Source organism: Gopherus evgoodei, chromosome 2, assembly GCF_007399415.2.
Source record: "Gopherus evgoodei ecotype Sinaloan lineage chromosome 2, rGopEvg1_v1.p, whole genome shotgun sequence".
NCBI classification, from domain to species: domain Eukaryota; kingdom Metazoa; phylum Chordata; order Testudines; family Testudinidae; genus Gopherus; species Gopherus evgoodei.
Window position 1 is genome coordinate 181,557,438 of NC_044323.1, and position 20,829 is coordinate 181,578,266.

The following is a 20,829-nucleotide window of genomic DNA, read 5'->3' on the forward strand; positions in this document are numbered from 1 at the left end:
GCCAGGGACATGAAAGAGAAATAGCTTCCTAATCCCTGAAGAAACCTGGGGCTGGTGTAAATTTCAGTGGAGCTGTGCCAAGTTACACCAACAGAGAATCAGGCCCAATATATTTATCCTGGGTGCCTGGATTTAGTCTGACAATGTTTATAATTAGAATTGCATGCTACTGCACACCGTGTTACCCTCTGCAGCCATTCTGGCCAGGCAGCGCTCTGTACATCCAACAAAGAGATACTCCTACGGTCAGACAAACTATGCAGACCCATCTGGGTGTTCTGCTACCCCAGGCAAACTGAACCAATTCCACTCCTAACTGTGGGCTGCTACTCAGGCAAGAGCAGTTATCAAGCTTTTGATTTGCTCTTAATTTTTGCTGCTTGAGGTAATGCTGGGTTCTGTTTGTTAGGTGGTATGCCCTACGTTGTATGTTCTAGCAATACACTGAAGCAAATTTCATGACAGAGAGTGGCTGTATGAGGGCACGTGCACTAACTGAAAACACAGAAGTACGCAGGAAGACTGAGCTGACTAGCTATATAAGCTTCTCGGGTTTTAAAATGCAATCACATGCTGTAGTACCGCTCCAACATGGGCATTCATGGACACTCCAGCTTTAAGAAGGACAATCATTCTTCTCTAAACACTGCCACCTGTAAAATCCACTAACCGGATTCATCCTGTGTTTATGATGGCAAAAACTCCAGTCCCAGGTCACTAGTGGTAGCAAATTTGCCAGAGGTGGAGATTGCAGCAGTGCTCAATCGCCATGTTGTCTTTCCTGCCAGCAGGTGTAGTGGGGGTGAGTGCAGCCCCAAAGTGCTGGGAAGTGGGTGGACATGCTGGCCAAGGGAGTGAGCTACCTCAGTTTTGGGTGTGCAAAAAATGAAGAATATGGTCCCTAGTGGATTAGGGATTCTTCCAGAATGCTTACATCAAAATGGTTTCATGTAAGCTTATCTGGCTCAACGACTTGAGTATGAGCATTGCTGCAGGGACAGAAAACTGGCTGAAGGACTGTGGAGAAAGGATAAATGTTAAAAGGAAATGTTTCAGGCAGGTATCCAGTAAGGTGCTACAGGGATTTTGTTGTTGTGCCCAGAGGCATTTACTATTTCACTCATGATCCTTGAGAGGCAATTAATAGCATATCCGTTAAAAGGGTAAGATGGTGCTCAGCTGCTGCATGGATGTGCTAGAGGGTCAAAGATGGAAGAAGCCTCCCTCTTACTTGTGTCTGGCCCCTGCATGCGTACATGATGATAGTGCTCACACTGAGAAGTGCAAGGTCTGTGAGAGGCTAGTGCTGGTGGTGGTGTCTGCCTCTCAAAAGGGTGTGAAGAAGCAGGACCATAGCCCCACTCATCTTCTGCACTGGCCAGAAAAGCTGGTAGGGTACAGAGAATGGACTTCCTCAATGGCAGCACAACAATCACAGTCTATCTGTACTCCCTGGAGCTCCAGGTGGCATTATGCCTGCCCAAGGCTAAGTGCCCTACCTGCAAAGCAGGGCGGTGTCTCAAACACCTCAAACCATCGAATTGCAGAAGACATTAATTTGGGAGGTTGTGCAGACACCAATGAGGAAAGAGAAACCATACTAGGGGATCTAGAGAGGTTAGCTATGTGGGCAGGAAATAAAATGAGTCTGAAGCTGGTAAAGTGCAGTAGGAGAAAAAAAGTGAGAAATATGCAGTCAGTGACGGGTAGCTATTTGGAAAACAATAATACTTACCAAAAAACAACCAAGGATGGTGGTGGACAACTGGACGTAAGTCTGCAATGCTGACCAAAAAAAGAGCCCATGCATTTTTGGGCTGCATATAAAGAGGCATCATATGAAGGAGCAGGGAACTGTGTGCTGCCTGTGGACCCTCTTTATATGGCATTAATGAGACCACAGGCATCACACAGTGCTAGGCTTATTCATACCTGAAACATGCTGACAATTAGGAAGGAATTCAGAGAACCAGGGGAGGGTGTGTGGGGTGTGGGTGGGCAGGGGGAGAAATAAGAGTCTAATGATGCAAGGTACTGAGTGCCTCCTATTAGGTGCTCAGCACTCTCAACTCTCATTCACTTCAACCTCCACACTTTTTACAAGATTGTGCCCTAAGGGTCTAGAAAGATTTAAGAAAGAAGAAAACATAATTGGACCAAATTCTACTTCTAGTTACAAGGGTGCGGCCTTGCTGAAGTCAACCAAATGAGTAAAACGACAGCAGATCTTGACCTAAAATGTTTAGTTTGGCTGAGCAATAACTGAAGAAGAAAGGATGTATTTAGAAAATAGGTGGTCCATGGGTAGTATATCTAGGAGCAATCAGTAATGAAATGACAATCAACAAAGAGAAATTCTACATAAGTAATCGAAAAAATCTCCTACTACTTGAGGCAGTAGTCTCCCATGGGGAGACTATCAGTGGGGTCATTTAAAAATAGGTTAGTTCCCATGCTGCTGCTTGGAGAGCATAGAGGCCACCGAACAAGTTATATGCCTCCATAATGTCTTGTCCTGAGCCAAATCTGGTGGGTTACTGGATTAGATGCCTATGAGCAACGGGTTTCTGTTGATACTATCCAGCCATTGTGTTTTAGGTCTTCCAAGGGGTCTTTTCTATCCTGCTTTCATTGGATAAAATTGAAAATAGTTCTCTCAGGGGAAGCTGGTGGACATTAGAAGCAAATGACCATACCACCTTAGAGAATGTTGGGTGACCATCCAAGAGAGTGGGACCTGTTTAGTTGGAAGACAGGTTTCTTCAATTGACTTGAATTCATACCATTTGATGTTTTCGAACGTTTCTGAGATGCTAGCTTCATCTGAATGGTGTTCAACTTCTTTTCAATCTGAACAAAATAGACTGGAGAAAAATGTAAGAATATGATGCTGCGAACAATCCTGCACTTGCAGGAACTAGCTGGCTAGAAACATTCATCTCTAATTTCTATAGATTAAATTTTGACACATATATTCAGTCTCTACTCCAGGCAAATTCCCACTGACTTTAATAGAAGTCATGCCTCAATAAAGGGCCCTTTAAAACCTCAGACTTTGCTTCTACAATTCTACTCTAACTTCCCTAGTTTTTGTGGGGTTTTGAGTACAGGTTATTGTGATTTATTTTTTTTCTAGGTGAGCCCTTCCCATCTCCCACCCCCAAATTAGTTATAGCAGAGGTTCTCAAACTGTGGTCTGCAAACCACTAGTGGTCCACGAGCACCATTCAGGTGGTGGCCGCACATGAGAGAATGTGGGGTCACCCACCTAATTAGTGGAACCACATAGGCCTGGCTCCACTAATTAGGTGCCTGGACCCTGGAGAAGATGCACATGTAAGGTGAGATGGTGGCCTTGGGGGGAATAGGGGGGTAGGTGAGAGGGGGCAGTGGGGTGAGAAGAGGGGGTGGGGGGAATTTGGGACTTGCAGGGCTGCAGCGACCAGAGAAAGTGGCAACTTTCCCCACCTCCAGGACTGCGGCTGCTGGGGAGAGACGGCCCTCCTTCCCAGCCTCAACTTGGGGCCTGCTGTGCCAGGGGAGAGAGGGAGAGATTCTGCTCCTTCCCAGCCCCAGCTCAGGGGCTGCTGCGGTGGGGTAGAGAGGGCACATCCATCGCATTAGACTACTGATATTAAAATATGAGTTGTGTGCTTTTATTTGTAGAATTAAAAAAAGTTTTATTATTATTAATTTTTTTATATATAGCGCTTTTATCCAAAGTGCTTTACAATCATTAGCTAATGGTACAAATAACATTTGGAAAGGTCATTAAGTGGTCCGCCGAGACCCTCAGCAATTTTCAAGTGGTCCACGAAAAAAAAGTTTGAGAACCACTGGGTTATAGTATCTGCACATTAAAGGCAGGTATTTGAGCTGAATGTTTGTCTACAGAATGTTAAAATCAGACCAGCTGGGGACTGGCAGACATATGAATTCAATCAGCACTTTTTGTGTATGTGTGTGTGTGAGGAATTATATTCTAGTACCATATATAGTCTGAACTGCATCTGTCATCTGAATCTAGTTGTGATAATCTCTTATGACCAGTTACTTACATTTCTAGCTGTGCCTATTTGTATGGACATTAAATTTTGAATGTAAAGGGCTTTACCTCAGAAGTGCTGTGGTGTAATTTTAAATGAATGGACTTAATGGCAAGTCCATTCATTACATCATGAAAAAAGCAGCCTCTGTCTCCCACAACATATCTGAGGAATAAACTTTAATATGAGAGGTTCCTGATAAAATGGGCTGCAACATCTCAGTCCAGTACTATCTGCAGCAATGCGTTTGACACAGATCTAAAGCTGATACTGCTTATACTTATAATAATTAATGGGCAAATTTATTGTATTAATGCTCCCCTTTGAGGGAACAGCGGTACAAATAGAAGACCAAACTGACAAAGCAGTTTCTTAAGATATTTAAACTCTTGAAGTGAAAAAAACAGTTACTGAAGAAGCAGTGGCATAAAATTTATCATTCATAGAATATTTACTGTTATGACTTTGAATGGTACTATTCTGGAACAAGAATGCATTTCTTGAACATCACAAGTAAAAAATTATGTTGTTCAAAAGATAGTTATTCAAGGAAACAAATAACTTTAAATATGCCACAAAATAATATTCTGTTTGATTCAGAATTAGATTTGGAGTAGAATGTGTGGAATAGGAAATGCAGTTCAAAACTGTCAATGTTTTGTTATCTTAATTTTTTGAACAGCTCAAAAAACATATAAATCGAAGTACTCAAAATGCCTTTAAAATAATTTCTCACAGAACACAACACACTTACACCTCTTTTGCTCTCTTTTCACCCCTTCCATTCCCACATATAAATAATTTATGGTAGATAGGTTTACATTTTATAAAACATTTTAAAATGCATAAGTGGATGAATATAAGAACTACAGCACTAGTTTGTACCCAGCAGCCACTAGTTTTGAGACAAACATTAATATAAAATGATAGTTTTGTCATGTGATCTTTTCCACTGCACCTCCAAATATAGAACATGACCATAAAAAGTAATGAGAACATGCACCCTGCTAAGTAATTTATTGCAGCTGATGCAGGATTGGTATGCCATCTGGAACAGCTATTTTCACATATACAGATGATAAAGGCTGTGCACCACAACAAGCTCCGAGAAGAAAAAATGTAGAAGCTAACCAATTGCGCCACTGGAGCATATTAAGAAACAAATCTGAACAAAAGCAAGCTAAATGAGTTTAAATATTAGAAGAGCACTTGATAGTAACATACTGACTAAAGAACTACATTAATTAGTGACCTCAGCATTTGAATAAAAGAAGAGAAAAAAAATCCCAGCTTCTACACATGTATTTCTATTTTCTGACCCTCAAAGTTATATTATCACCACAACAGGCATCTTTTTAATGCTGATTGCCTAATTCATTAGTTTCTTTAGCAAAGACAGCTGAGCTAATTTGTTTTTTCAGGGTTTTTTCTCTTTATTTTTTTTTTCTTAAAAAGTCACCATGTGCTACATCCCAACACCACAGGAACTCAGTAAATCCTCTCAGTCTCCACACCGCTGTCTCTGAATATCTACAAAGCTACTATGCCATAATTGCAACACTGGCTCATTCACAGCTTTACATTACTAAAGCAAACAGTCTAGACAGCTGAATGACAGAATTACTCGCTTTTCTCTTGCATTTACAGATACCCTGTTATCTTCATTTGCTTTTCTCTGCCCTGTGCATTCCGATAAACTAATGATTAGCTTTCCTGTTTGGATTCCACACTGACTTTGTAGCTTTAGGCTATAAATACAAGCAGACCCAGATGACATCACACTGATATAGTCATGGGGGGTCTCCCCTTCCTTCCCTCTCTTGGGCTATTCTATGCGCACCAGTTTTCATATGTGGTGCAGAAAACAAACTGCAAACCCATTAATCTGTGTAGAATTATTAACATAGTTTTTTTTTCTGCCACTGACATGGAGAGGTGAAAAGACAGAGTAGTGCCTGGAACTGCAGGCTCTGCAATGGAAAATACTATTCAAGCTGCTGCAATGCAAACTACATTTTGCACAGAATAAGCAGCAGTCAGCAGTGTTCAGGTCTGCCCACGGGATAGCTGAGTGTAAAGCTATGCAAAGAACTGGGTCTGAAAAAAAATCAGAATGAACAGCAATATCTTTTTTACGGAGGCACACCAAAATAAATGTGTATATCAGCAATGCTGTCTAATGCTCTTGATATTAAAACCAACAAATGCACTGGGCCTGGTCTCACTCAAAAGTGATCAGAAAAAAAACCTTATTGATTTTTCAATACTTATGACATTTTTAACTTTCCAATGGTGTTCGCCTACACACTATGTCTATGTGGACCTCCGTCTAGAGCTATAACATTCCAGCCTTGACCTTGTAAGTCCTAGGGTAGGTTTCAACAAGGTAAAACAAAACTGTGTCACGGCAGCCAAAGTGCAAGTAAAATTATGCACCAAGTTGCCAAGTCTTGTGATTGTATTGTAAGTTCTGCAATATGTGGTGTGTTCCTTAAAGTCCCAGCTCCTGGAAAGCAGTGATTTACATGAGAATCTTAGAGGGTTTTTGTTTGTTTTTTAATTGAAAGTTTCTAGCCCTCATGGTTGCTGAGAAAAGCCTGAAAATGTGACTCAATTATGCTAAAAGCTCAGAAACAAGAAGACAAACCAAAAGAACCCCAAAATCCATTATTTTTTAAAGCCAGTAATGAACTTTTGGGCAAGCATAACTGATCATTTTTCAGGTTAGCAATACTGCACCGCCTAGTGCTTAAACTATTGTGACCAGGAACCTCTTGATTGGCAATCGACCAATTGGCAGAGGGCAAAGGGGGTTCATAGAGTTTTACAGGGATTCCGTGTATTAGTTATATGGATAATAATGTGCCAAAGAATGTCATGTAAGGATTCTACTGAAAGCCTGTCTCACACTGTTCATCACAATCATGGCAAAATATATTACAGATAATATGGAAGGGATAATGTGTGTATATATACTGAAAACTGCATTCCCAAGGTATGTAAGACAGGTAACCAAAAGGTGATAAACAGCTTCTGTTCAGACAAGGGATAGGAGATACTTATCTCCCTGGCTGACCATTGTGTACTGGGAGTCTTACAATGAAAGTTAGACGTTAATGGACATCATTAATGACTGCTCCTTGGAGCAGTTAGTCCTGGAACCCACAAGGGGAGAGGCAATTCTTGATCAGGGCCAGCGCTACCATTTAGGCAGCCTAGGCAATCGCCTAGGGCGCCAGAATAATTGCTGGGCGCCGTTTTGCCAGAGGGGGTGGCAGGCAGCTCCGGTGGAGTTGCCGCAGTGGTGCCTGCGGAGGGTCCGCTGGTCTGCGGCTCTGGTGGAGCTGCCGCAGTCGTGCCTGCGGACGGTCGGCTCCTCGCGCGGCTCCGGTGGACCGCCCACAGGCATGACTACGGCAGCTCCACCGGAGCCGCGGAGCACTGGACCCTCCACAGGCACCACTGCGGCAGCTCCACCGGAGCCGCGGGAACAGCGCGTGGGGCAGCGAAATTGCCATGCACCTAGGGCGCTCAAACCCCTAGCGCTGGTCCTGTTCTTGATTTCATCCCAAGTGGCGCACAGGATCTGGTCCAAGAGTGAATAGAGCTGAACCACTGAGGAATAGCAACCATAATGTAATTAAATTTAACATCTTTGTTAGGGTGACCAGATATCCCAATTTTATAGGGACAGTCCTGATATTTGGGGCTTTTTCTTATATACCTCCTATTACCCCCCACCCCCATTCTGATTTTTCACACTTGCTATCTGGTCACTCTAATCCTTGTAGGGGAGGAAATTCCAAAAAACCCCACCACAGTAGCATTTAACTTCAAAAGGAGAACTACACAAAAATGAAGAAGCTACATAAATGGAAATTAAAACAAACAGTCAGCAGAGTGAAATGCCTGCAAGGAAATTTTTTAGAACATCATACTATATGTATATCTCAAACAGAAAAAGGACCAAAAAATAGCTAAATGAGAGAGTAAAAGAGGCAGTTAGAGACAAAAGGACATTAAGTCAAATAGAAGGGAACATAAACTCTGGCAAGTCAAGTGGAAAAGTATAAATAGGCAGGCCAAAAAATAATTCGAAGAGCAACTAGCAGAAGACACAAAAACTAACAGCACACTTTTTAAAAGTACATCAGAAGCAGAAAGCCTGCTAAACAATCCATGGTGCTAGAAAAGCAGTCAAGGAAGACAAGGCTTTTGCAGAGAAGCTAAACGAATTCTTTACATTGGTCTTAACTGCAGACAATCTGAGGGAGATTCCCACACGTGAGCCATTATTTTTAGGTGACAAATCTGAGGAACTGTCCCAGATTGAGGAGTCAGGAGAGGTGGTTTTGGACAGTAATAAGTTAACAAGACCAGATGGTATTCACCCAAGAATTCTGCAATTTCATATTTGAGTTCCTTCAGAACTAATAACTGTGGTACGTAACCTATCACTTAAATCAGCCTCTGTATCACATCACTGGTGGATAGCTAATGTAATGCTGATTTTTTAAAAAGGCTTCACAGCGATCCTGGCACTTACAGGCCAATAAGCCTAACTTCAGTACCAGGCAAAAGTAAAGACCAGATTTATCAGACACATAGATGACCATGGTATGTTTGGGAAGAGTCAACACAGCTTTGTAAAGGTAGCCTTACTAATCTATTAGAATTCCTTGAGGGGGCCAACAAACATGTGGACAAGGTTGACCCTGGGGATATATACATACTTGGACTTTCAGAAAGCCTCTGACAAGGTCCTCACCAAAGGCTCTTAAGCAAAGTAGACAGTCATGGGATCGGGGTGACTCTATGTATTTTACCGCCCCAAGCACAGCAGTCAGGCGGCTTTCGGCGGCATGCCTGTGGGAGGTCTGCCAGTAACACGGATTCGTACCTACCACTGAAACCGCAGGACTAGCGGACCTCCCGCAGGCGCGCTGCCGAAGGCAGGCTGACTGCCGCCCTCAAGGCGACCAGCAGGCTGCCCCCCGTGGTTTGCTGCCCCAGGCATGCACTTGGTGCACTGGTGCCTGGAGCCGCCCCTGCATGGGATGAAACGGAAGGTCCTCTCAGGGGTCAGTAACTGGTTAAAAGATAGGAAATAAGGGGGAATAATAAATGGTCACACTGGAGGGTGGCAAATACCAGGGCCCCAAGGATCTGTACTGAGACCATATTCATATTCAACATATTCATAAATGATCTGGAAAAAGGGGGTAAACAGTGAGGTGGAAAAGTTTTTAGACTATACAAAATGACTCAAAATAGGTATGTCCAGTGCTGACTGAGAAGAGTTACAAAGGATCTCACAAAATGGGGTGACTGGGCAACAAAATGGTAATGAAATTCAATGTTGATAAATGCAAAGTAATGTGCGTTGGAAAACATAATCCCAACAATACATAGAAAACGAGGGGGTCTAAATTAGCTGTTAACAATCAAGAGAGAGATCTTTGAGTGATTATGGCCAGTACTCTGTAAACATTTGCTCAATGTGCAGCAGAAGTAAAAAAACCTAGCAGAATGTTAGGAACCATTAGGTAAGGGATAGATAATAAGGCAGAAAACATCATAATGCTACTATATGAGTCCATGGTACACCACACCTTGAATACTGTGTGCAGTTCTGGTTGCCCCACCTCAAAAAAGATATATTAGAACTGGAAAAAAAGAAGGGCAACAAAAATGATTTGGGGTATTGAATGGCTTCCATATGAGGAGAGATTAAAAACACTGGGACTGTTCATCTTACACAAGAGATGACTAAGGGAGGATATGACAGAGGTCTATAAAAGCATGAGTGGTATGGAGAAAGTGAATAAGGAAGTATTATTTACCCCTTCACATAACACAAGAACCAGGGATCACCCAATGAAATCAGTAGGCAGCATGTTTAATAAAAAACAAAAGGAAGTATTTCTTCACACAACTTTGTTGTCAGGGAATATTGTGAAGACCAAAAGTATAACTGAGTTAAAAAAAGAATTAGATAAGTTTATGGAGGATAAATCCATCAATGACTATTAGCCAAGACAGTCAGGGATGCAACCTCATGCTCTGGGTGTCCCTAAACCTCTAACTGTCAGAAGCTAGGACTGGATGACAGGGGATGGATCACTGGATAAATTGCCCTGTTCTGTTCATTCCTTCTGAAGCATCTGGCACTGGTCACTGTTGGAAGACAGAATACTGGGTTAGATGGATCATTGATCTGACCCAGTATGGCTGTTCTTATGAAGTCTGTTTGCATATGGAATCACCAGCTAATCAAGATTGCGAAATTGACAAGAGATCACAAAATCTACAGGAAGGAACGTACTGCAGGAGGGTGTCCAGTTTATGGCCATGAATTAGTTTGGGACATCAGGAGAATGTAAGGAGGCACACAAGTTATTTCACCTAGGAAGTAAGCTGACAATGAGCTTGCTTCATGAACATACAATCACAGCCAAATCTGGCTGTAATACACTGGAAGGATTTTGGGTGAACTTTTTCTTATTAGTTAAATTTAGCCTCTAGCAGGCGTGTTATGATTTTATTTTACATGTAACCCTTTGTTTCTAATATTTCTCCTTGCTATTACTGGAACCTCTGTACTCTGTTAAATAAACTTATACCTGCTTTCTCTATAAACAGATCTAAGTGCCGGGTGTTAAGTGGAGCTGTGATCAAATGTGTAACGGGTACACTGGGGTGTACTGTTCCCTTGGGAGCAGAGGATTTAGGATTTCTGTGAGTGCCCAGTGTATCAGGGCCTGGATACTGCACGGAGATGCTCAGAGGACTCGAGGATTGGCGTGTGCCTATCTATTGCTAACCCACAGAGGGGACAGTATAGCCTGCATGGCCTGAGAGGGGAGGATGTGTGCTACCTGTGGCTGGTGGTTTCAGGGAGCTGACCCCTGACAGGCACAGACAAGGATTCCTCACGCAAAGTGCAGATGCTAATGAGGTCACACCTACCTCGGAAAGGTACCTACCCCCTGGAAAGGGTCACACCTACCTCGGTTGTTATATAGCATCTCCCACTATAGTTTCCATGTCCTTTATGCTGCACGGAAATTAGTCTCAAGTCCATTGCATACCTGTCTCCTTATTCACAAGAGCACAAGGTAAGAAAAAATAGAAGTCCAAAGTTTATGCACGAGCTGAATGTATCTTGTCAGTATGTGTCAGGCTGATTTGTATAAACTGTATGGCTCTGACTTCAGTAAAAAGCTTTTAAAAGTGAAATAAGAGTTAATGAAGGCCATGGGCAGGTTTAATCTTTAGGGCTCTTCAGGATGGTACAGCACTATAGAGCACTGCCTGAAAGTTGTTATGGCTCAGTGTAGGGAAAGGCCACCACAGCTCTCACTGGCAAAGCACGGAGAAAATAATTCTGACTCCCCGACATCTAAAAAGGCAAACAATAGCAATCCTAAATAATCAACTTTTTACTCCTGTCAGAGATGTCTATATAACAAAAATGAATTGGAATCTGTCTATTGTAAAGGGTTGATCTACCTGTGAGTTTCTATAGCTTTGTGCAGGGCTGGACTTGTAAGCAGGACAAATGATTTCTTGAGGCCATGCCCCAATGGGAATCATGACCCACTTCTACCCTCTGAGCCCAGGGCCAGATGGGGATACAATTCACAGCCTGATTCCTTCTTGCTCTGGGTTGGGTAAATCAAAGGTCTGGCCTGGAGTTTGCATGTGTCAAGGTTCGGCCCTGTTTTCGTCCTGGAGTGCCCACACCATTAAAAAGTACTGATTCAAATATCTTTTTATTTGTATCTGTAGGAATGTCAGCGACAGCAGAACCTTGCTAATTCAGACTAGAGACTAGAAGCCCTGCTGAGGGATTACTGGATTATACACTTTATCGAGCAAGGAGCCAAAACAAGGCGGTTGAGATTGCAGGCCACAGACAGACTGTGCACAGGGACATGCATGCTCCATGAAGGAGGATTTGAGGGTGGGCCTGTGGAGAGACTGGGATATTTGATACAGGCAGATCAAAGCCCAGTGTATTACAGAATCTGCAATGCAGGCTCCACGGCAAGTAAGCAAGTACATGGCTGCTCCAAACCTTAGCTTCAAATTGTGAAGAAGGATTCAAATAACTTCCCTTTAAAAAAATAATCATCCTGACAGAGAAATGTTTCTTCCTTCTCCCCATAATACTACCTCCTCATAGTATTTTCCTCCCATAATTCATTTAATCTGGGCCTTAGGCAGGGCATGAGTAACCCTTGGCCAATAATAATTTTTCTATACATAAAAAATGTTGTCAAGTATCAGAGGTGTCAAGTATCAGAGGGTAGCCGTGTTAGTCTGGATCTGTAAAAGCAGCAAAGAATCCTGTGGCACCTTATAGACTAACAGACGTTTTGGAGCATGAGCTCATGCTCCAAAACGTCTGTTAGTCTATAAGGTGCCATAGGATTCTTTGCTGCTTTTAAGTATCAGAGGGTAGCCGTGTTAGTCTGGATCTGTAAAAGCAGCAAAGAATCCTGTGGCACCTTATAGACTAACAGACGTTTTGGAGCATGAGCTTTCGTGGGTGAATACCCACTTCCTCAGATGCAAGTTGCATCTGCCACAGGATTCTTTGCTGCTTTTATAAAAAATGTTGTGACTTTCAAGTCTGTTACCTAGTGTCCCTGCAGGGCTAGAAATGGGAGTTTTATTCCACGGGAAACAGGAGGTTTTCAGCTTCCCAATGAGATACACACAGCACTCACTTCCAGTCCCAGAAGGTCCAAAGGTCCCGTTAGTATTGTGAGACTTTTAGGCATGGGAAAACTGTTTTAGGGAATTTGGTGGATGTTATGACTTACTCTGATCCCTGTGCAATGGAATTTCTAGCTACTAAGGTACCTTGCTTTACAAGTGGAGGGCTGCAAAAACTAGTCCTAGGAAGAAAGTTCTAAAACTCTCTAAAATATTTTTTAAATGTTCTGTCGTATGTGTGACAAACAGCATAAATAATAGTGTGGTTATATCAGCGCTCACTTAAGAGTAGCCATATGACCCACTTCTAGTTTTGCCACTGGTACTGCTCCCATCCCAAACTCATGTGAGTACAGCATTTATACCACACCTTCAAACATTTGCTCTAAATACAGAGCAGTGAATGCACCAGAGCTTGAGTGCTGCCATTTATACATACACAGACATTCTACCAGGTTGCCTCCCAAAATGTTATACTGATTTTCTTACCTCTTGAGGCTCTTGATATTGAGATACTAACAACAGGAAGGCTCTCTGTGCTTGGAAAGCAGCACGTACCATTTCTGCCTATAAGAAGAGGAGGAAAACAAATTAAATTTTAATCTTGGAAGGAAAATAATTGTGAATAGTAACATTAACCTCATCTTTTTAGTATTAACAATTATTCTGTTCCTTCTTTATGCCCTAGTTCCCCCATACAGCTTTCCTTCTTCTAGCTGGTACCTCCAAGTCAAGTGTTAAGACTTAATTCTCTCTTTCTGCTTCTAGTCTAACTCCCTGCAGCAGTACAGACTGGCCACAAGACAGTGGCGGTAGGGGAGTCCAGCACCTTACAGGTACTGCTAGCAATGGGTCTTCTGTGTTTTTGAACATGCACAAACAAGCACAAAACTTGACATGGGCTAGAATGTACCATCTAATCCTCATTCAACTGCAGATCAGGAGAATCCAATACAGGCATAGAAGATAACCATTCATAAATACATATAGCTACATTTTCAAACAAGCATATCTGTGCTTTCTCCTAGCCAGGCTGGGCAAACTTTTTGTCCTGAGGGCCACATCTGAGTATGGAAATGGTATGGCGGGCCACGAATGCTCACAAAATTGGGGGTTGGGATGCAAGAGGGGCTGAGGGCTCTGGCTGGGGATGCAGGTTCTGGGGCCAGAAATGAGGAGTTCAGGGTGCAGGAGGGGGCTCTTGGCTGGGGCAGGGGGTTGGGTGTGGGGGAGGGGGCTCCTGGCTGGTGCTGAGGGGTCTGGAATGTGCTGGGGCTGTGCAGGAGGTGGGGTCTGGAATGCGGAGGGGGCTCTGGGCTGGGGCTGAGGGGTCTGGGACTCATGGGGTGGGGTGAGGGCTCCAGGTGAGGGTGCAGGCTCTGGGCTGGGGCTGAGGGATTTGGGGTGTAGGATAGTGCTCCGGGCTGGGACCAAGGGGTTCGGAGCACAGGAGGGGGATCAGGGCTGAGGCAGAGGGTCAGGGCACAGGAGGAGGTTGGGGTAGAGGCTTCAGGCGGCGCTTTCCTCAAGCAGCTCCTGGAAGCAGCAGCATGTCCTCCTATGCAGAGACATAGCCAGGCGGCTCTGGGCACTGCCCTGTCAGCTGGAGCTGCCCCTGCAGCTCCCGTTGGCTGCGGTTCCCAGCCAATGAGAGCTGGAGAGCCCCCTGGCTGCCCCTACATGTAGGAGCCAGCAGGGGGACATGGTGTTGCTTCTGAAAGCCGCGTGGAGTCACGGACACGTGGAGCAGGGCAAGCCCCTGACCCTGCTCCCTGGTGGGAACTCGAAGGTTGGTTTAAAAGGTTTGACGGGCTGTACATGGCCCGCGGGCCATAGTTTGCCCACCCCTGTCCTACGCAGTCTCTCATGCTTGGGAGGAGCTCCCATAAACATCCACAAAGCTATCTCATTATCCACCTTCAAACTCTCCTTTACTATCAAGCCTTCAGAAAGCTTGACAATAGCTAGGCTGTTGGTGTGCTGAAACCATTGTGTATAATGCTGACTAATACTTCTCTCATTGTTTCCTTGTACTCCCCAGCTGGTCTGTCTGCATACAGTCATTGTCTCTGTAACCTCTCTGTGGGGTAGGGACCATCTTATGGCACCTAGCACAATGGGATCTTGGTTTCTGAATTCGGTTCTTGGGCACTATGGTAATACAACTGAGTAATAATATCAATAAATGAAAAACAGGATGACTATGTTAAATTAACCTAATAACTGTAGCTTCAAATGGGAATGTACATATTGGTCTTTTTGCTTTTCCCCATTGTCTTTCCTCTATTTATCTGCCCCCCCATCTAAAAATATAACAAGGAAATTAAAAAAGCCCATGGGAATATAACTTTTGATTGAGATTTTAAATATATGAGTCAGGAAATTCAAAGTTATAGCAACAGTAAACCAGACACATTTGCACACATGAATGTTACCTTCAATATCATACCTAGTAACCTCACATACTTTGTGAGCCAATTCATGTCTGTGGTGTAATGTTGCTGATTTCCTGTATACCAGGAATTAATCTGGCTTTAGATACTAGAGGCTGCTGTGGGTACCAGAATGCTCATATTCCTGGCATGAGTATTTAAATCTTGACTGAAAGGTTGCGTTAACATAGCCTTTGCAATTAATATAGTATAATTTTATAAGGCCTTTTATTGTCACTGTTTCCTTCCTTCTCCTGGCAATAATATTTAAAGATGATCCTACTTGAGTTCTACTGCATATCAATGTTTCTGGGGGTGTGCTGATTTCATTCCCTCATGTCCCTGCAAAGTAACACAAATGCTTCTTCACATTGAGAATGCAGTGTCATTGGCTGTAATCTACCACTGCACTTCCTTTTTCAATCACCTCACAGACCTGGAACTCTATTTTACAGATTTCATTGTCACCTACCTGATGAGCCCTGCAAATCCGTGGATATCCACTTGATATCCGCGGACCATTTTGCAGCTCGTGGATTGGATGTGGACACACATTTTGTATCCACACAGGGCTCTACCTACCTGGTTCTAACAAACTAGTTATTTATCTAAACAGATACATTTATTTTTACAAAGAGCTGGTCCTTGAACTGGATTCTTTATTCAATGGGCAGCCAGTGTAGTGACAGTGAGCACAGGGGTGATGTGTTTACAGTGACTTTTGTGGCTGCGCAGATGGGCTGCTGCATTTTGTATCAGCTGAAGCTTTTAAAGTTTTATTTGGCTTCCTTCCCAGTTATGAAATGCAGTCTGGAGGTCATAAATGCATGGGTAAACATGGCTAGATTTGTGTCCTACAGGACGAGGCATAACTTCTGGCTATCTGCGGATGCCAAGGAGCATATTTGCAGCCATCGCTCTCTAGGCATGCAAAATCTTTTGGAGTCCTTTTAGTCTGTTCAAGGCTGTGCACAGATTTCACAATTAGTGGGCAGGTGCCTTCAGTTGAGGTGTATGTTACAGAGAAAGAAGGTTCATCAAAGCACTTCCCTCTTCCTAGCAATCTGCCGTACAAGCGTTCAAAAACACTTCATAGCAAGAGGTGAGGCAACATGATTAACAGATTATGGGCCAGGATGCCAAAGTCTGCCTATATTCTAATCCTGGCTCTGACGTGAGTCCTTAGGCAAGGCACTTAACTTTTCTGCCTCCGTTTCCCCGAGAATAAAATGGGGATGATGACACATTATATTATTACTTACCAACCTGAGGGTGTGTTGTATGGAATAATTAGTCGATGATTATACAGTGCTCTGAAGATGAAAATTGCTACAACGACAAGTATCATTAAAAACAAACTATGAAGCCAATTCCTTTCCTATGGAAGTTTATAGTGCAGGGGTAGGCAACCTATGGCACGCATGTCGATAGTGGTATGCGAGCTGATTTTCAGTGGCACCCACACTGCCCAGGTCCTGGCCACTGGTCCAGGAGGCTCTGCATTTTAATTTAATTTTAAATGAAGCTTCTTAAACATTTAAAAACCTTATTTACTTTACATACAACAATAGTTTAGTTATATATTATAGACTTAGAGAAAAAGACATTCTAAAAATGGCACACGAAACCTTAAATCAGAGTGAATAAATGAAGACTCGGCACACCACTTCTGAGAGGATGCCGACCCCTGCCATAGTGCTTCCATTGACTATAATCAGATAAGGAATGGGTCCTTCTGTACGTTCTCAGTAACATTTATCAATACCCAGATCTTATGATAGTGATGCACAGGTCACCCTGAACACCTCCCCCCTATGCGCCACTCACTATGCTGGCTGCACATTGAATAAAGAATCCAATTCATGGACCAGCTCCCTGTAAAAAGAATGCTGTCTGTTTAGGTAGATAACACATAGGTAACAGTGAAATGTGTGAAACAGTCCCAAAGGCTGTGAGGTGTTTAAAAAGGAAGAGCAATGGCATATTACAGACAGTGACACTGCATTTGTCCTACAAAAGGTCACTACAGAATTCTGGCTAGATTGTTGTACAGGCACATTATACATAGAACCAGATGTTCAAAATAGCTCAGCACCCAATAGCTCCCATTTAAGATCCTAAATAAGAGGCTGGATTTTAAAAAGGACTCAGCTCCTAACGGCTGTGAATGGGAGCTGCTGAGCTCTTAGCAGTTTTGAAAATCTGCTCCATAATGTACAAGTACAGTAGAGTAAACTATGCATCTAAAAAGCACTGTGCCCTAGTTCTGGCCAGAATTTCCCCTTCTCTGGAGAAAGCATGATGAAAAACAGCATACCTGTATCATCCTAGCATGACAGCTGACTAAAGCGATTAAATAAACTATATGGTGTGTGTGTGTGTGTGTGTGTGTGTGTGTGTGTGTGTGTGTGTGTGTGTGTGTGTGTGTGTGTGTGTGTGTGTTAAACAGTTTTGAAGCTAAAATTCAGGCTTTAGCGAAGGCTGTCATCAGTACATATGTTTTCAACATCTGGAGGATACATGTATTTTCACAGTGGCTGGTGGCGGCGTGTTCTCAGCAGAGGGATCTTGATTCAGGATTTCACTTCATTCCCTTATCCAGCCAAGTAAGGCCTTGTCTATTCTAGAGAATATTACTGTTCAAAGAACATTTAGTTTCCCTAGCAGACTTGTAAAATATCTCATGTCCACATATAAAAGTGCTCTGAATGGTTAAACTTCCATTTTGGATTAAATTTCCTGTTAGCCAGTCTAAACTACTGCATTGTTTTAGTGCCAGTGTAGATGGAGACCACTGCCCTAATCTCCCACTCTCCCACAGTGCACCCTCATGCTGGGGTCTAAATTAGCTATTACCACTTGTGACAGACCCAGACCAGTGGTGTACAGGAGTCTGGTAGAGGGCAAATATACTGGTCACTGGATGAGTAGTTTTCTGTTCCCTGAGTGACCTGAGTAGGGGCTGCACTAGAGTAATCAGGAACCTGCTAGAACCAATTAAGGCAGACAGGCTGATTAGATCACCTGCAGCCAATCAAGGCAGGCTAATCAGGGCACCTGGGTTTAAAAAGGAGCTCACTCCAGTCAGCTGAGGAGGAGCCAGAGGAGAGGAAGTGCATGTGAGGAGCTGGGAGCAAGAGCATGAGCGCTGCTGGAGGACTAAGGAGTACAAGCGTTATCAGACACCAGGAGGGAGGTCCTGTGGTGAGGATAAAGAAGGTGTTTGGAGGAGGCCATGGGGAAGTAGCCCATGGAGTTGTAGCTGTCATGCAGCTGTTACAAGAGGCACTATAGACAGCTGCAATCCACAGGGCCCTGGGCTGGAACCCGGAGTAGAGGGCGGGCCCGGGTTCCCCCTAAACCTCCCAACTCCTGATTCAACACAGAAGTTGATCCAGACTGTGGGAAAGGTCACTGAGGTGAGCAAATCTGCCAATAAGCACAGGACCCACCAAGGTAGAGGAGGAACTTTGTCACACACTCAAGAAAGAGATCTTGGAGTCATCATAGTTCTCTGAAAGAAGGGTGACCAGATGTCCTGTTTTTATAGGGACAGTCCCATTTTTTGGTACTTTTTCTTTTATAGGTGCCTATTACCCCATTCCATTTTTTCACAGTGGCTATCTGGTCACTCTATCTGAAAGCATCTGCTCAATGTCAACCAGCAGTCAAAAAAATTAACAGAATATTAGGAGCCATTAGGAAAGTGATAGATAATAAGACAGTAAATATCACAATATCACTATATAAATTCCTGGTACACCCACACTTTGAATAGTGCATGCAGTTCTGCATGTAGTTACTCTATCTCAAAAATATATATATTAGAATTGGAAAAAGTACACAGAAAGGCAACAAAAATGATTAGGGGTTTGGAACAGATTCCCTATGAGGAGAGATTAAGAAGACTGGGACTATCTGAAAAGAGATGGCTAAGGAGAGATGTGACAGAAGTCTACACAATTATGAATGGTGTGGAGAAAGTGAATAAGGAAGTGTTATTTACCCCTTCACATAAACACAAGAACCAAGGGTCACCCAATGAAATTAATAGGCAGCAGGTTTAAAACAAATAAAAGGAAGTACTTCTGCACATAATGCAAAGACAACCCGTGGAACTCCTTGCCCCTAAGCCTCTGACTGCCAGATGCTGGGACTAGATGACAGGGCATGGATCACTCAATAATTGCCCTATTCTGTTCATTCACTCTGAAGAATCTGGCACCGGCCACTGTCAGAAGACTGGACCAATAGTCTGATCCGGCATGGCCTTTTTTATATTTGTCCACCACTGGCTTTTTAACATCTCCCTGAATGCACTGCTCTAGTAGTGGTGCCAGGAGCTCTGGGAGTGATGCCTAGGGAGTATATTGCAATCGAACTGTTTAGAATAGTGCTAGTTTGGACACTGGGCAAAGCTTCACTGGTTCAGAATGTGAACTGATAGGGTCATACTGAGCCATTTGTGCTTGAACCAATTCAGTTAGGAACAGTTCAGTTCTGTAGTGCAGAAATGGCCCTAGGGAATGGTAAGTCCATCCCTTCTCTCTGGCTTTGGGGGTGGTGGTGGTAATTCACTTTGGTTTTGGGCAATGTTTCTTCTTTATTATCTTTGCAAACTATGAATTCTGTATCTGTATACATTTCACACCAGTACCTTGAGTTTGGGAATACAAGTGCTGTAGGCTGGTAGACTGTTCCAGCAGCCAGGAAAGGGAAGTAAACTCCATGCTCCAGTCCCATAACAAAGCAAGTAAACAACACAAAATAACAACTCAGCTGAAAAATGCTGCTCACCATCCCCAGGCTTTTCCATGCCTCAACCAGCCAAGGAGAAAGAGGCCACAGTCTTCTTCCCCTATGACCTAGTTTTTATTTCCTTATATATCGTGTCTGGCCAGGGACAGCAAGGATCCTGTTATAGGATGACTGGCTCTGTTAAGAGGGAGTGGTTACAGTTCACCTGTGATTAATTAGCTGCCTTTCAATGGGGCCTCATAGAGAATCCCTGGCCTCTATAAAGAGCCTTGCAGTAGTTAGGACAGTGTATGCATGTGTGTACATGTGTACTCATGGAAGCTCTCTGGGAGAGCTGCACGGTGCTTCCCAGAGTCCCCTGGTGAGGGAAGCAGTAGAGAGCTACTGGGGACAAGGATCAGGGAATTATCCTGGAGCCTGCTCTCCTGTACAAGGGACAGGGTCCTGGGGAAGGACTAGGAGTTTAAGCCCAGGCGAGGGAGGGCAGACACTGATTGCCTGGGAGTTTTGTTTAGGCCCAGGATGTCTGGACGCTATTTATTCAGCTTCATCATTGGGGGCCTTGACAGAGGTAGATTAAGATTTATTGGAACCCTGAGCACAAATAACATTGCTCCCCCCCCACACCACACTATGGAGCTCTGTCCCATGCTCCTCCCCGTCCCCACAACGCCCTGCCTCCTGGCCTGGCCAGAAGCCAGGCTGTGGTAAGAGCTGCCCAGAGAGCTTGGACTGCTATGGGGAGCCCTGGACCCGCCACCTGTCCTGGACAGCGCACCCTGGGAGGCCGGGACATGGGCTGGGGGCTGCTCTCAGGCACCCCAGCTCCTTGCCCAGGGCAGGTGGTGGGTCCGGGGTTTCCCACAGCT

General features: G+C 43.8%; 1 protein-coding gene across 3 annotated transcripts in view; it reads right to left on the minus strand.

Moving 5' to 3' along the window:
- CAP2 (cyclase associated actin cytoskeleton regulatory protein 2) overlaps nt 1-20,829 on the minus strand; it is a 99,611-nt gene that overhangs the window by 39,938 nt on the left and 38,844 nt on the right. For all 3 annotated transcript variants that reach the window (XM_030552454.1, XM_030552455.1, XM_030552456.1), the window contains exon 4: nt 13,260-13,337. In XM_030552454.1, the coding sequence (XP_030408314.1) occupies nt 13,260-13,337 (78 nt within the window). The remainder of the gene's footprint in view (nt 1-13,259; nt 13,338-20,829) is intronic.